Here is an 18099-nt window from a genome sequence, read left to right as displayed (position 1 = left end):
TATGATTTCCTGAAGTAAAAAGCTAATGTTGGAGCACGGTCACATGACTTCACGTCACCACCGCTAAGCTAAAGGTGGCTAACGTTGGGCTATAAAGGAACTACAGCACGGTCACATGACTTCACGTCACCACCGCTAAGCTAAAGGAGGCTAATGTTGGGCTATAAAGGAACTACAGCACGGTCACATGACTTCACGTCACCACCGCTAAGCTAAAAGAGGCTAATGTTGGGCTATAAAGGAACTACAGCACGGTCACATGACTTCACGTCACCACCGCTAAGCTAAAGGAGGCTAATGTTGGGCTATAAAGTAACTGCAGCACGGTCACATGACTTCACGTCACCACCGCTAAGCTAAAGGCGGCTAATGTTGGGCTATAAAGGAACTACAGCACGGTCACATGACTTCACGTCACCACCGCTAAGCTAAAGGAGGCTAATGTTGGGCTATAAAGGAACTACAGCACGGTCACATGACTTCATGTCACCACCGCTAAGCTAAAGGAGGCTAATGTTGGGCTATAAAGGAACTACAGCACGGTCACATGACTTCACGTCACCACCGCTAAGCTAATGGAGGCTAATGTTGGGCTATAAAGGAACTACAGCACGGTCACATGACTTCACGTCACCACCGCTAAGCTAAAGGAGGCTAATGTTGGGCTATAAAGGAACTACAGCATGGTCACATGACTTCACGTCACCACCGCTAAGCTAAAGGAGGCTAATGTTGGGCTATAAAAGAACTACAGCCCGGTCACATGACTTCATGTCACCACCGCTAAGCTAATGGAGGCTAATGTTGAGCTATAAAGGAACTACAGCACGGTCACATGACTTCACGTCACCACCGCTAAGCTAATGGAGGCTAATGTTGGGTTATAAAGGAACTACAGCATGGTCACATGACTTCACGTCACCACCGCTAAGCTAAAGGAGGCTAATGTTGGGCTATAAAGGAACTACAGCACGGTCACATGACTTCATGTCACCACCGCTAAGCTAAAGGAGGCTAATGTTGGGCTATAAAGGAACTACAGCACGGTCACATGACTTCACATCACCACCGCTAAGCTAAAGGAGGCTAATGTTGGGCTATAAAGGAACTACAGCACGGTCACATGACTTCACGTCACCACCGCTAAGCTAAAGGAGGCTAATGTTGGGCTATAAAGGAACTACAGCACGGTCACATGACTTCACGTCACCACCGCTAAGCTAAAGGAGGCTAATGTTGGGCTATAAAGGAACTACAGCACGGTCACATGACTTCACGTCACCACCACTAAGCTAAAGGAGGCTAATGTTGGGCTATAAAGGAACTACAGCACGGTCACATGACTTCACGTCACCACCACTAAGCTAAAGGAGGCTAATGTTGGGCTATAAAGGAACTACAGCACGGTCACATGACTTCACGTCACCACCGCTAAGCTAATGGAGGCTAATGTTGGGCTATAAAGGAACTACAGCACGGTCACATGACTTCACGTCACCACCGCTAAGCTAAAGGAGGCTAATGTTGGGCTATAAAGGAACTACAGCACGGTCACATGACTTCACCACCGCTAAGCTAAAGGTGGCTAATGTTGGGCTATAAAGGAACTACAGCACGGTCACATGACTTCACGTCACCACCGCTAAGCTAAAGGAGGCTAATGTTGGGCTATAAAGGAACTACAGCACGGTCACATGACTTCACGTCACCACCGCTAAGCTAAAGGAGGCTAATGTTGGGCTATAAAGGAACTACAGCACGGTCACATGACTTCACGTCACCACCGCTAAGCTAATGGAGGCTAATGTTGGGCTATAAAGGAACTACAGCACGGTCACATGACTTCACGTCACCACCGCTAAGCTAAAGGAGGCTAATGTTGGGCTATAAAGGAACTACAGCACGGTCACATGACTTCACGTCACCACCGCTAAGCTAAAGGAAGCTAATGTTGGGTGTGATGACGTTTAGTCGTCTAATTTAGACATTTGTTAGCAACCTACGTTTTAAATTCACCAGTGGGGTATTTACTGACGTATTTATGTCGTAGAATCCTTATTTCAGGCTAACAACCAAAATCACATTCAGAAATCCATTGAACCTGCAGACGAGAAGCCTAAATGCTGCAGTTTTTTTATTTGCAAACCTGTAAATAAGTTCATTCTAAAGACAGTTTGTTGTGTCCTTGGTTTTTTGTCCTGCTTCAGGTCTGGCTCAGTACAGTGGAGACCCAAAAACCGAGTGGCACCTGAACGCTCATAGCACCAAGGCCTCGCTGCTGGATGCCATTGCTAAACTGCCGTACAAAGGAGGAAACACCATGACAGGTACGTTTAACAACAAATCGAGACCCCAACCCGGCCTAATCCTACGGAATGTACTTATTAGCTGAAGATGCTTTTACCCCTCAAAAAGTTGATTTTATGTGAGAGAAATATGAGTTTTACCCCAAAAATGTATGGGAACTTTTTTTTTGCAGTCTACATTACTAGTTAGATGTTTTGTATTTGTACAAATATTGTTACTATGAGAAAATGTATGTACTAACTCAGATTTAAAGATTGTTTTGGTAATACTGTAATGAATGGAAATTATGTTGAATGTTGGTTCAAAGCCCCTGAAGGTTTGGCTTTTTGACTTTAGAAAATATATATGATATATATATTTATTTAAATGTATATATTTAATGGCATCTCTTATCCTGTTTTTATATTAATTCCTTGTCTATTTTCCATTTTTGTAAAGCACTTTTTTTGAAAATACACAAATATAGTTTGTTTTGACTGTTATTTAATGCAGTCTGAAGTTTGGAGGTTAAACTCTTTATTTGTATTTCACACAGGGATGGCGCTGAACTTCATCCTGCAGAATAACTTCCAAACCAGCGCGGGGATGCGTGAAAACTCCCGAAAAATTGGCATCCTGATCACTGACGGAAAGTCTCAGGACGAAATCGTGTTCACATCGCAGAGCCTGAGAGAGAACGGCATCGAGCTCTACGCAGTCGGTACGGTGGTATTTATTAAAACACGCAACTAACAAGAATTTATGGAAATAACACAGTTGTAAAATGCAACAAGAAGAAGCTGTTTGTAAATAAGGTCATATCAAATAATGTAAATGTCACAAAAACAGATTATATTTGATTCCTTTATTTCACGTTCGTCTTGATTTTAGGCTCTAATTTCCAACACACTTCTGACTCCTATCTTTCTCCGTCTCAGGTGTGAAGAACGCCGATGAGGGCGAGTTGAGGTCGATCGCCTCGGACCCCGACGACATCCACATGTACAACGTGAACGACTTCAAGTTCCTGGTGGACATCGTGGACGAGCTCACCATCAACCTGTGTAACAGCGTCAAGGGTCCAGGTAGGAAGAGAGCAGAGAGGCAGGAGTACACACATCCTTTACTCAAGTAGAAGTACACACATTCTTTACTCAAGAAAGACGTACACACATCCTTTACTCAAGTAGAAGTACACACATCCTTTACTTAAGTAGAAGTACACACTTCCTTTACTCAAGTAGAACTACACACATCCTTTACTCAAGTAGAAGTACACACATTCTTTACTCAAGAAAGACGTACACACATCCTTTACTCAAGTAGAAGTACACACATCCTTTACTTAAGTAGAAGTACACACTTCCTTTACTCAAGTAGAACTACACACATCCTTTACTCAAGTAGAAGTACACACATCCTTTACTCAAGTAGAAGTACACACATCCTTTACTCAAGTAGAAGTACACACATAATTTACTCAAGTAGAAGTACACACATCCTTTACTCAAGTAGAACTACACACATCCTTTACTCAAGTAGAACTACACACATCCTTTAATCAAGTAGAAGTACACACATCCTTTACTCAAGTAGAAGTACACACATCCTTTACTCAAGTAGAAGTACACACATCCTTTACTCAAGTAGAAGTACACACATCCTTTACTCAAGTAGAAGTACACACATAATTTACTCAAGTAGAAGTACACACATCCTTTACTCAAGTTGAACTACACACATCCTTTACTCAAGTAGAACTACACACATCCTTTAATCAAGTAGAAGTACACACATCCTTTACTCAAGTAGAAGTACACACATCCTTTACTCAAGTAGAAGAACACACATCCTTTACTCAAGTAGAAGTACACACATCCTTTACTCAAGTAGAAGTACACACATCCTTTACTCAAGCAGAAGTACAAACATCCTTTCCTCAAGTAGAAGTACACACATCCTTTACTCAAGTAGAAGTACACACATCCTTTACTCAAGTAGAAGAACACACATCCTTTACTCAAGTAGAAGTACACACATCCTTTACTCAAGTAGCAGTACACACATCCTTTACTCAAGTAGAAGTACACACATCCTTTACTCAAGTAGAAATACACACATCCTTTCCTCACGTAGCAGTACACACATCCTTTACTCAAGTAGAAGTACACACATCCTTTCCTCACGTAGCAGTACACACATCCTTTACTCAAGTAGAAATACACACATCCTTTACTCAAGTAGAAATACACACATCCTTTCCTCAAGTAGAAGTGCACACATTCTTTACTCAAGTAGAAGTACACACATCCTTTACTCAAGTAGAAGTACACACATCCTTTACTCAAGTAGAAGTACAGATACTCGTGTTTAAAAACACTGTGTTAGATTTAGATATCATGATTTTAAAAGGGAGTTTTCTGACAGTAAAGCATCTTGGCTGCTTTATTGAGGCTATAACTTTACAAAACACACTTTTATTTATCGATTAAACCTAAATATTTGTGTTACCATTGACGAATATGTGCAATTCTGCTTGAAAAGTGCGATTATTGCCAATTTTTTCAAAATATTTTAGCGATTTCTTAAACGGAGGCTTAATGGTTATGTGTAAGAGCGATTCCGTTATATCCACACCAAGAACATTTGGAACAAATTAACATCTGTATAATATGTATTTTTCCAAATGTTTTCATTCTAAATCTGTGAATTTAATCCAGATATCATTGGAGGACTTTAAAATCTTAGAAAATATTGAATCTTTCTGTAGATTTAGATTATATTTTAATATATGTCTTTATGTGGTGTTTCCTTTCCCCAGGAGGCACACCAAAAATGGTCAAATTTAAAGTAAATGCACAATTCTGCCTTTTAATAAATAAAAAATCGACTCTCTTCAAATTTTGAAGACGTCTTTAAGGACGTCATTATTGAAATGAAGCCGGAGCTGCCGTCGCTTTCGGCTGTCATTCCAGTTTCTTCTTTAATCAGCGCTGAGTCAGATGTACACCTCCAGTCGTTACCTGTGTTGGAAGTCAGGTGGAAACGTCGTCAGCTTTTAAGTAAATTATACTTTTCCGGACTTTAAAAAAAGCCAACACACTTAACTCTGACAACCATACATTTAGGAAATGTTTACTTTGGCTTTCATTTCGTTTTACAGATGCTCGAGGGCGTGAGCGTTTATCTGCTTATGAGGGACGACATGTTCCTTTAGTCAGAGTAAAGACATGATGATACTTCTCGGTAAATCACATCTGCTTTTACCCGGTGCAGATGGTGGAACTAATGACCGTTTGAGAAGAAGAATACTGTCGGAAAACAGATCAAAAAAGTGAAAAAGGTGACATGTCGAAAGAAATGAAAAAAAAATAAAGCATACAAAAATAAAAAGTTAAAAAAATGACAGTTAAAAATTGTTTCAGTAAATGAAATGCAGTTTTGATAAATAGGCACAGATGATTAATTCCGAAAATATGATGAATTTGACTCTATTATTCTTTCTTGTGATGGAAACTAGGAGGAAATACAAAAGGGATTTTTCAAGATTCAAGTTTTTATTGTCATTTGCCCATTAGCTACAGTGTAGATATAAAAAACTGAAGTCCCAGGCTCCTCCAACAGAGCAACATGAATATATAGGACATAGAAGAAATAAAACAGATAAATCATGCAAAAAAGCGACCAGATAATTTGGAAGAAATCAAAATGTTCATCCAATTTTCCAGCTTTTGAACCAAGGCTTGCTTTCAATGGTTCCTATGGGTCCTTGAAGGTTGGTCAATAAAATATAAATATATATCATAATAGACATAAATAGTTTGTCTGCATTAAAGGAAAACTGGAGTCCGTTTGTTTTACTTTTTTTTACTTAATAGGCTAAGTTTAGATGTCTGTTTCCCACAGTCTTGTCAATTTTTTAACTCAACACCTTCCCATCTTGGTTTGTGTCAGAAACCATTCAATGTTGGGTCCTTAAATTTAAATGAATTGGGCCTGGAGAGTACTTGAAATGTATGTTATGAACCCTTTTAATTATATGACTAACATACAATATATAGATTTGTTTTCCAAAATGAGTGAGAAATTGATTTGTCTGTGTGTCCCGTAGAAAAAAAGGATTTTAAATCAACTTGCTAATATGGTGTAAACCAACTTATTTAGACTTTTTTATTCAATGGGCATCAGTTTTTTTTCTAGCAATGCTTTCCGTGTGTGTTTTTGACATTCTCTCACATATAAAAACCCTGTTACAAACCTTGTTATAACATCCAACCAATCTGATTGATCCAGCAGAAATATCCTTGAGCCCAGAAAAAAATCCTTTAAAAACCAGAAGCTGTTTCTGGACAATGTGATACTCGATATTCTGCACACCAAAAAGCATTAAACTCGATGATCTCTTTGGGACTTTCTGGGATTTTCTAAAATATGACCTTGATGTTTCTCGCCTGTTTGTATCATTATCAATTTCTCTGTGCCAAAACCACCTCCAAATATCAAATATCAGGAAGAATGTCATTCCCATCCCACTCAGTCAGTCTTTTAGTCCAAGAAATATTCTTCAGATACTTCAAAATACATCTAAGCATTGGATTTGTACTATTAAAACATCGAACCAAGACAAAAAGATGAACGTTTGCCTGTAACATTGTGCTTTTCACCGCTCTGACTTTGTGTTTTTGTCGCCTCAGTGCCGTTTTCAGCCGCGAAGAACATGAATGTGTACGATGAGACCTCGACCACCATGAAGGTGACATGGGGGGCGGCGGAGGGAGCGGCGGGATATATGATACTTTACAGACCCACCAACGCCACCGAGCCTCAGCTGGAGCAAGCGGTAGAGTAACGAGACCTTTTAAATCCAACTTGTCAGGTTTTCAGGGGATAAGGTGGAACTAATGACAAGCCAAATGAGGGACATGTGACTTTTACCCTAAACTTAGCCAAAAAAAAAGAACTATCATTAAAATGGAGGGAATTTACCTTGCATACCAGTATTGTGTCCCTCAATGAGAGTCCCCATAAAGTGCCTGTTAACAAATGATCCCCACAATGTCAGCAAAACAAGTTTGCTAAAACACCATTGAACCTTATTTAGTATTTATTGGGAATATAACTTTTATCCTAAGTTTAGCCATAAAACTAAAAGTATAATTACTCAAATGGAATAATTTATACCAACATATTGTCCCCGTATGAGAGTCCCCATAAAGTGCCTGATAACAAATGGTCCCCATGATGTCAGCAAAACAAGTACGCTAAAACACCATTGAACCTTACTTGGACTTACCTCCGCTTTTAAATGATGGGAAACTAAGTATTTATCGGGAACTTGAACTTTACTTGCTACAATGGAATAATTTATCTGGGGTACCAGTATTTTGTCCCTCAATGTGAGTCCCTATATAAAGTCCCTGTTACCAAATGGTCCCCACTATGCCATCAAAACAAGTACACTAAAACTCCATTGAACCTTACTTGGACTTACCTCTGCTTTTAAATGATGGGAAAGTAAGTATGTATTGGGAATATAACTGTTATCCTAAGCTTAGTCATAAAACAAAAAAGTGCAATTACTAAAATGGAATAATTTATCTGGGGTACCAACATATGATCAACAATACCCTATAAGTAAAGTACTGATACACACATTTTTGTATTTTTTGTCCCCATATGAGAGTCCCCATAAAGTGCCAGATAACAAATGGTCCCCACAATGTCAGCAAAACAAGTTGGCTAAACGCCATTGAACTTTGACTTACCTCTGCTTTTAAATGATGGGAGACTAAGTAGGTATTGGGAAAACAACTGTTATCCTAAGATTAGCCATACAACACATTGTCCCCATATGAGAGTCCCCAAAATACACTGAACAAAAATATAGACGCAACACTTTGGTTTTTGCTCCCGTTTTTCATGAGATGAACTCAAAGATCTAAAACATTTTCTATAAACACAAAATAACCATTTCTCTCAAATATTGTTCACAAATCTGAAAAAATCTGTGATAGTGAGCACTTCTCCTTTGCCGAGATAATCCATCCCACCTCGCAGGTGAGGCATATCAAGATGCTGATTAGACAGCATGATTATTGCACAGGTGTGCCTTAGGCTGGCCACTATAAAAGGCCACTCTGAAACGTGCAGTTTTGCTTTATTGGGGGGGTCTGGGGGGGTCCGAAAACCAGTCAGTATCTGGTGTGAGGGTTAGGGTTAGGGTTAGGGTTAGGGTAATGTTGTAAATCGAGTGGCCCATGGTGGTGGTGGGGTTATGGTATGGGCAGGCGTATGTTATGGACGATGAACACAGGCCACTCACCCTGTCCTCACTGTGCAGCACCTCCAGCGACAGGCTGCTGCACCCCACCTGTCACACGGAGAGATACGTGCAGCGGTCAGACTTTACAACCAGCAGAGCCCCTCGTAGACCCTCCTCCACACACCACAACACAGACTATAACACCCCTTGCTGCTAAATACAAACCAACTTTGTGCAATATGTGCAATATGTGCAATATATATATGCCGTTAATAACTGTGTAATTTATACCTGGCTGCTAAACCTTGTTACTGTTACAAGGTACGTATCTTGTATTTTGTAGATTGTGTAACTTGCTGCTGTTAAACACCGTCAAACTATGTGCAATATGTGATTTATATACGCCATCTTTAATAAGTGTGTGTGTGTGTGTGTGTGTGTGTGTGTGTGTGTGTGTGTGTGTGTGTGTGTGTGTGTGTGTGTGTGTGTGTGTGTGTGTGTGTGTGTGTGTGTGTGTGTGTGTGTGTGTGTGTGTGTGTGTGTGTGTGTGTGTGTTCTTCACAGGTGGATCAGAGTCTGGTTTGTTCAGAAAGGATGTCAGTAAAACAGAAGACTCTCTCACATGTCTTTTCTCTGTTGCTGTGCAGATTCGTGTTGGAGGAGAGGTGACCAACGTCCAGCTGGTGCAGCTGACTCCCAGCACGGCGTACTCCATCAGTCTGTACGCTCTCCATGGAGAGGGCCTTGGGGGGACAGGGGTCACCTGTGAGTCACGATTTGATCATTAAAGTGAAAGTGAGGTTAAAGGTCACCTATTATGCAAAATCCACTTCTCCATGTCTCTTCTACATCAACATGTGTCCCCTCTTCTTCATGTCTCTTCTACATCAACATGTGTCCCCTCTTCTCCATGTCTCTCTACATCAACATGTGTCCCCTCTTCTCCATGTCTCTTCTACATCAACATGTGTCCCCTCTTCTCCATGTCTCTCTACATCAACATGTGTCCCCTCTTCTTCATGTCTCTTCTACATCAACATGTGTCCCCTCTTCTTCATGTCTCTTCTACATCAACATGTGTCCCCTCTTCTCCATGTCTCTTCTACATCAACATGTGTCCCCTGTTCTCCATGTCTCTTCTACATCAACATGTGTCCCCTCTTCTTCATGTCTCTTCTACATCAACATGTGTCCCCTCTTCTTCATGTCTCTTCTACATCAACATGTGTCCCCTCTTCTCCATGTCTCTTCTACATCAACATGTGTCCCCTGTTCTCCATGTCTCTTCTACATCAACATGTGTCCCCTCTTCTTCATGTCTCTTCTACATCAACATGTGTCCCCTCTTCAACATGTCTCTTCTACATCAACATGTGTCCCCTCTTCTTCATGTCTCTTCTACATCAACATGTGTCCCCTCTTCTTCATGTCTCTTCTACATCAACATGTGTCCCCTCTTCTTCATGTCTCTTCTACATCAACATGTGTCCCCTCTTCTTCATGTCTCTTCTACATCAACATGTGTCCCCTCTTCAACATGTCTCTTCTACATCAACATGTGTCCCCTCTTCTTCATGTCTCTTCTACATCAACATGTGTCCCCTCTTCTCCATGTCTCTTCTACATCAACATGTGTCCCCTCTTCTCCATGTCTCTTCTACATCAACATGTGTCCCCTCTTCTTCATGTCTCTTCTACATCAACATGTGTCCCCTCTTCTTCATGTCTCTTCTACATCAACATGTGTCCCCTCTTCTTCATGTCTCTTCTACATCAACATGTGTCCCCTCTTCTTCATGTCTCTTCTACATCAACATGTGTCCCCTCTTCTTCATGTCTCTTCTACATCAACATGTGTCCCCTCTTCTCCATGTCTCTTCTACATCAACATGTGTCCCCTGTTCTCCATGTCTCTTCTACATCAACATGTGTCCCCTCTTCTTCATGTCTCTTCTACATCAACATGTGTCCCCTCTTCTTCATGTCTCTTCTACATCAACATGTGTCCCCTCTTCAACATGTCTCTTCTACATCAACATGTGTCCCCTCTTCTTCATGTCTCTTCTACATCAACATGTGTCCCCTCTTCTTCATGTCTCTTCTACATCAACATGTGTCCCCTCTTCTTCATGTCTCTTCTACATCAACATGTGTCCCCTCTTCTTCATGTCTCTTCTACATCAACATGTGTCCCCTCTTCAACATGTCTCTTCTACATCAACATGTGTCCCCTCTTCTTCATGTCTCTTCTACATCAACATGTGTCCCCTCTTCTTCATGTCTCTTCTACATCAACATGTGTCCCCTCTTCTTCATGTCTCTTCTACATCAACATGTGTCCCCTCTTCTTCATGTCTCTTCTACATCAACACGTGTCCCCTCTTCTTCATGTCTCTTCTACATCAACATGTGTCCCCTCTTCTCCATGTCTCTTCTACATCAACATGTGTCCCCTCTTCTCCATGTCTCTTCTACATCAACATGTGTCCCCTCTTCTTCATGTCTCTTCTACATCAACATGTGTCCCCTCTTCTTCATGTCTCTTCTACATCAACATGTGTCCCCTCTTCAACATGTCTCTTCTACATCAACATGTGTCCCCTCTTCTTCATGTCTCTTCTACATCAACATGTGTCCCCTCTTCTCCATGTCTCTTCTACATCAACATGTGTCCCCTCTTCTTCATGTCTCTTCTACATCAACATGTGTCCCCTCTTCTCCATGTCTCTTCTAAATCAACATGTGTCCCCTCTTCTCCATGTCTCTTCTACATCAACATGTGTCCCCTCTTCTCCATGTCTCTTCTACATCAACATGTGTCCCCTCTTCTCCATGTCTCTTCTACATCAACATGTGTCCCCTCTTCTTCATGTCTCTTCTACATCAACATGTGTCCCCTCTTCTTCATGTCTCTTCTACATCAACATGTGTCCCCTCTTCTCCATGTCTCTTCTACATCAACATGTGTCCCCTCTTCTTCATGTCTCTTCTACATCAACATGTGTCCCCTCTTCTCCATGTCTCTTCTACATCAACATGTGTCCCCTCTTCTTCATGTCTCTTCTACATCAACATGTGTCCCCTCTTCTTCATGTCTCTTCTACATCAACATGTGTCCACTCTTCTTCATGTCTCTTCTACATCAACATGTGTCCCCTCTTCTCCATGTCTCTTCTACATCAACATGTGTCCACTCTTCTTCATGTCTCTTCTACATCAACATGTGTCCCCTCTTCTTCATGTCTCTTCTACATCAACATGTGTCCCCTCTTCTCCATGTCTCTTCTACATCAACATGTGTCCCCTCTTCTTCATGTCTCTTCTACATCAACATGTGTCCCCTCTTCTCCATGTCTCTTCTACATCAACATGTGTCCCCTCTTCTTCATGTCTCTTCTACATCAACATGTGTCCCCTCTTCTTCATGTCTCTTCTACATCAACATGTGTCCCCTCTTCTTCATGTCTCCTCTACATCAACATGTGTCCCCTCTTCTACATGTCTCTTCTACATCAACATGTGTCCCCTCTTCTTCATGTCTCTTCTACATCAACATGTGTCCCCTCTTCTTCATGTCTCTTCTACATCAACATGTGTCCCCTCTTCTTCATGTCTCTTCTACATCAACATGTGTCCCCTCTTCTCCATGTCTCTTCTCCATCAACATGTGTCCCCTCTTCTTCATGTATCTTCTACATCAACATGTGTCCCCTCTTCTCCATGTCTCTTCTACATCAACATGTGTCCCCTCTTCTTCATGTCTCTTCTACATCAACATGTGTCCCCTCTTCTTCATGTCTCTTCTAAATCAACATGTGTCCCCTCTTCTTCATGTCTCTTCTACATCAACATGTGTCCCCTCTTCTTCATGTCTCTTCTACATCAACATGTGTCCCCTCTTCTTCATGTCTCTTCTACATCAACATGTGTCCCCTCTTCTCCATGTCTCTTCTACATCAACATGTGTCCCCTCTTCTTCATGTCTCTTCTACATCAACATGTGTCCCCTCTTCTTCATGTCTCTTCTACATCAACATGTGTCCCCTCTTCTCCATGTCTCTTCTACATCAACATGTGTCCCCTCTTCTTCATGTCTCTTCCACATCAACATGTGTCCCCTCTTCTTCATGTCTCCTCTACATCAACATGTGTCCCCTCTTCTACATGTCTCTTCTACATCAACATGTGTCCCCTCTTCTTCATGTCTCTTCTACATCAACATGTGTCCCCTCTTCTTCATGTCTCTTCTACATCAACATGTGTCCCCTCTTCTTCATGTCTCTTCTACATCAGCATGTGTCCCCTCTTCTTCATGTCTCTTCTACATCAACATGTGTCCCCTCTTCTCCATGTCTCTTCTACATCAACATGTGTCCCCTCTTCTTCATGTCTCTTCTACATCAACATGTGTCCCCTCTTCTCCATGTCTCTTCTACATCAACATGTGTCCCCTCTTCTTCATGTCTCTTCTACATCAGCATGTGTCCCCTCTTCTCCATGTCTCTTCTACATCAGCATGTGTCCCCTCTTCTTCATGTCTCTTCTACATCAACATGTGTCCCCTCTTCTTCATGTCTCTTCTACATCAACATGTGTCCCCTCTTCTCCATGTCTCTTCTACATCAACATGTGTCCCCTCTTCTCCATGTCTCTTCTACATCAACATGTGTCCCCTCTTCTTCATGTCTCTTCTACATCAGCATGTGTCCCCTCTTCTCCATGTCTCTTCTACATCAACATGTGTCCCCTCTTCTTCATGTCTCTTCTACATCAGCATGTGTCCCCTCTTCTTCATATCTCTTCTACATCAACATGTGTCCCCTCTTCTTCATGTCTCTTCTACATCAACATGTGTCCCCTCTTCTTCATGTCTCTTCTACATCAACATGTGTCCCCTCTTCTACATGTCTCTTCTACATCAACATGTGTCCCCTCTTCTTCATGTCTCTTCTACATCAACATGTGTCCCCTCTTCTTCATGTCTCTTCTACATCAACATGTGTCCCCTCTTCTTCGTGTCTCTTCTACATCAACATGTGTCCCCTCTTCTCCATGTCTCTTCTACATCAGCATGTGTCCCCTCTTCTTCATGTCTCTTCTACATCAACATGTGTCCCCTCTTCTTCATGTCTCTTCTACATCAACATGTGTCCACTCTTCTTCATGTCTCTTCTACATCAACATGTGTCCCCTCTTCTCCATGTCTCTTCTACATCAACATGTGTCCACTCTTCTTCATGTCTCTTCTACATCAACATGTGTCCCCTCTTCTTCATGTCTCTTCTACATCAACATGTGTCCCCTCTTCTCCATGTCTCTTCTACATCAACATGTGTCCCCTCTTCTTCATGTCTCTTCTACATCAACATGTGTCCCCTCTTCTCCATGTCTCTTCTACATCAACATGTGTCCCCTCTTCTTCATGTCTCTTCTACATCAACATGTGTCCCCTCTTCTTCATGTCTCTTCTACATCAACATGTGTCCCCTCTTCTTCATGTCTCTTCTACATCAACATGTGTCCCCTCTTCTTCATGTCTCTTCTACATCAACATGTGTCCCCTCTTCTTCATGTCTCTTCTACATCAACATGTGTCCCCTCTTCTTCATGTCTCTTCTACATCAACATGTGTCCCCTCTTCTCCATGTCTCTTCTCCATCAACATGTGTCCCCTCTTCTTCATGTATCTTCTACATCAACATGTGTCCCCTCTTCTTCATGTCTCTTCTACATCAACATGTGTCCCCTCTTCTTCATGTATCTTCTACATCAACATGTGTCCCCTCTTCTTCATGTCTCTTCTACATCAACATGTGTCCCCTCTTCTTCATGTCTCTTCTACATCAACATGTGTCCCCTCTTCTTCATGTCTCTTCTACATCAACATGTGTCCCCTCTTCTCCATGTCTCTTCTACATCAACATGTGTCCCCTCTTCTTCATGTCTCTTCTACATCAACATGTGTCCCCTCTTCTCCATGTCTCTTCTACATCAACATGTGTCCCCTCTTCTTCATGTCTCTTCCACATCAACATGTGTCCCCTCTTCTTCATGTCTCCTCTACATCAACATGTGTCCCCTCTTCTACATGTCTCTTCTACATCAACATGTGTCCCCTCTTCTTCATGTCTCTTCTACATCAACATGTGTCCCCTCTTCTTCATGTCTCTTCTACATCAACATGTGTCCCCTCTTCTTCATGTCTCTTCTACATCAACATGTGTCCCCTCTTCTTCATGTCTCTTCTACATCAACATGTGTCCCCTCTTCTTCATGTCTCTTCTACATCAACATGTGTCCCCTCTTCTCCATGTCTCTTCTACATCAACATGTGTCCCCTCTTCTTCATGTCTCTTCTACATCAACATGTGTCCCCTCTTCTCCATGTCTCTTCTACATCAACATGTGTCCCCTCTTCTTCATGTCTCTTCTACATCAACATGTGTCCCTCTTCTTCATGTCTCTTCCACATCAATATGTGTCCCCTCTTCTTCATGTCTCCTCTACATCAACATGTGTCCCCTCTTCTACATGTCTCTTCTACATCAACATGTGTCCCCTCTTCTTCATGTCTCTTCTACATCAACATGTGTCCCCTCTTCTTCATGTCTCTTCTACATCAACATGTGTCCCCTCTTCTTCATGTCTCTTCTACATCAACATGTGTCCCCTCTTCTCCATGTCTCTTCTACATCAACATGTGTCCCCTCTTCTCCATGTCTCTTCTACATCAACATGTGTCCCCTCTTCTTCATGTCTCTTCTACATCAACATGTGTCCCCTCTTCTTCATGTCTCTTCTACATCAACATGTGTCCCCTCTTCTCCATGTCTCTTCTACATCAACATGTGTCCCCTCTTCTCCATGTCTCTTCTACATCAACATGTGTCCCCTCTTCTTCATGTCTCTTCTACATCAACATGTGTCCCCTCTTCTTCATGTCTCTTCTACATCAGCATGTGTCCCCTCTTCTCCATGTCTCTTCTACATCAGCATGTGTCCCCTCTTCTCCATGTCTCTTCTACATCAACATGTGTCCCCTCTTCTTCATGTCTCTTCTACATCAGCATGTGTCCCCTCTTCTCCATGTCTCTTCTACATCAACATGTGTCCCCTCTTCTTCATGTCTCTTCTACATCAGCATGTGTCCCCTCTTCTTCATGTCTCTTCTACATCAACATGTGTCCCCTCTTCTTCATGTCTCTTCTACATCAACATGTGTCCCCTCTTCTTCATGTCTCTTCTACATCAACATGTGTCCCCTCTTCTTCATGTCTCTTCCACATCAATATGTGTCCCCTCTTCTTCATGTCTCCTCTACATCAACATGTGTCCCCTCTTCTTCATGTCTCTTTTACATCAACATGTGTCCCCTCTTCTTCATGTCTCTTCTACATCAACATGTGTCCCCTCTTCTTCATGTCTCTTCTACATCAACATGTGTCCCCTCTTCTCCATGTCTCTTCTACATCAACATGTGTCCCCTCTTCTCCATGTCTCTTCTACATCAGCATGTGTCCCCTCTTCTTCATGTCTCTTCTACATCAACATGTGTCCCCTCTTCTCCATGTCTCTTCTACATCAGCATGTGTCCCCTCTTCTTCATGTCTCTTCTACATCAACATGTGTCCCCTCTTCTCCATGTCTCTTCTACATCAACATGTGTCCCCTCTTCTCCATGTCTCTTCTACATCAACATGTGTCCCCTCTGTGGAAAGAGACTCTGAAAGTTTCAGGAACAAAGATTCTCTCTCTTTTTGATCCATTTCTATAAAAACCTGTCTGAAAATGAGCTGATCAGATTCTGGCCACTTTATGATGTCATAACGATGTTTTGTCTTGTGTAACCATTAGCCAATCAGCAACCAAGGTAACCCCCCCCCCCCCCCCTTATCACCTGAATCTCCTCTAGAGCTCCATTGAGTTCTTTGTAACCAAATCTCTCTCAGAGGGGCGTGGGGAGGGGCTCCTTATTTTCATCTAAAGTAACAGACAGAGAATCAGCACTTTGGAAACAGGGCTGAAACAGAGGGGATTATGGGTAATGCTGCAATGATTTGTTTGGTGTTTCAGCCAATCAGAGACAGGTTCTGTATATATCTGAGACCTGTGATATATTGATGAAAAACAGTATGATAGGAGACCTTTAAAATAGGTTGCTGCATGTGTACTGGTTTAATAAGCAGGGGTGCACATAACTGCAGGTTATGTGCGTAATCTGAAATGCGTACCGTCACTTGTGTCACAAAGCGCATTTGCGTACCGACGTACTTGTGAAGCTTTTCCAGAAGGCGGTTAGGTCACCGGACAGAGTCGGTTTCCGTGTGCACAGACAGGGCTGCTGTTAACGTCGGTCTGTACAGCAGCACTGCGCTAAAACAGCTGATCACAATGTTCATACCCCCCCCCCCCCCCCCCCCCGTTGTCATTCGCGATACAGAGGGCTTCATGGGAACTTTGAGATGAGCCAGAAGTTGGAGTACCAAACACTGACTCCAGGTACTCATCTGAGTACCTCACTGAGAAAGTTGTGTGCACCCCTGTTAATAAGACAACTTCAAAAAGTCCAAAATCCACTTAAATCCAGATCTTGTGGGTCTTCCCTCTCCTGTAGTGTGTTATATAGGTTTTAGTGCATGTAAATGGTCTGCAAAGGTTAAAATCCCTGTATCCTGACCCCAGAAATGCAAAAATGCCTCAATTGGACTCTTTTGTTTACTTCCTGAACATAGTGACATCACTATGCAACACTCACGCTCCTATTGGCTAGCGCTCCAACACATTGTACGTGATAGGCTAAGGGGCGGGACATCACTAAGCGGTTGACCAATCACATCAGAGCCGGCCAGCTAAAAAACACTCAAATAACCCTGAAAATGAACGTTAGCTTCTGTATTGAAAACAATTATGTTGGCAGTATTTCTCTCAAAATGTATTGAAAACATCCCAACAATAAAATAAATGAAAATGAAAATAAAACTAACTTTTTTTTAAATATCTTTTCATTGTAAGAGCTCAGTTTCTCTAAGATACACAAACATGGCAATATTACTAACATATACTCACATTTCAGTCAAAGAAGATATACTACTACTTAATCTCTTAAAATATCACTTACTTAGTCATAATATTGATATATATTGCTATTAATATGATTAATTCTGTTGGTTTTATGAAATAGTTAGTCAAGCAATCAGTGCTAATTAAGAGTTTTTAGCAAGTCTTTTTATCAGAGATTAACTCCCATGGTATGTCCACGACGAGATGTTTTCAAGATCTTTTAAAAATGCAACTTCCTTTTATTGGGATCTAAGAAGTTTACCAGAATTCATCTGACTTGTATTTCTATGTCAGCAGATATTTTATAAGCTCTGGATCACTTCTCCCTCTTCCTGGAGTTTTTGGATTCGGAGCTCATAGATAGAAAACAGATGCAGTTAAAAAACAGAAAAAACACTTTAAAAAACAAAGTCTGTTTTTCAGCTCTTCAGAAAGTCCTGGCTTCTTCAAACATACTCAGACAGTGATGGAGGGAACGAGTGTGATATTAT

At 41.7% G+C, this 18099-nt stretch overlaps 2 protein-coding genes across 3 annotated transcripts in view; one reads left to right on the top strand and one right to left on the bottom strand.

Moving 5' to 3' along the window:
- LOC307016992 (heterogeneous nuclear ribonucleoprotein Q-like) overlaps positions 1–18099 on the bottom strand; it is a 144781-nt gene that overhangs the window by 115158 nt on the left and 11524 nt on the right. The window lies entirely within an intron of this gene.
- LOC307016986 (collagen alpha-1(XII) chain-like) overlaps positions 1–18099 on the top strand; it is a 32437-nt gene that overhangs the window by 2824 nt on the left and 11514 nt on the right. For both annotated transcript variants that reach the window (XM_079646400.1, XM_079646399.1), the window contains exons 4-8: positions 2208–2327; positions 2843–3007; positions 3225–3371; positions 6981–7126; positions 9196–9313. In XM_079646400.1, coding sequence (XP_079502526.1) covers positions 2208–2327; positions 2843–3007; positions 3225–3371; positions 6981–7126; positions 9196–9313 — 696 coding nt within the window. The remainder of the gene's footprint in view (positions 1–2207; positions 2328–2842; positions 3008–3224; positions 3372–6980; positions 7127–9195; positions 9314–18099) is intronic.

This window comes from Notothenia rossii (assembly GCF_949606895.1).
Source record: "Notothenia rossii genome assembly, chromosome: 8".
Taxonomy (NCBI): domain Eukaryota; kingdom Metazoa; phylum Chordata; class Actinopteri; order Perciformes; family Nototheniidae; genus Notothenia; species Notothenia rossii.
This window is presented reverse-complemented; position numbering and strand designations above follow the sequence as displayed.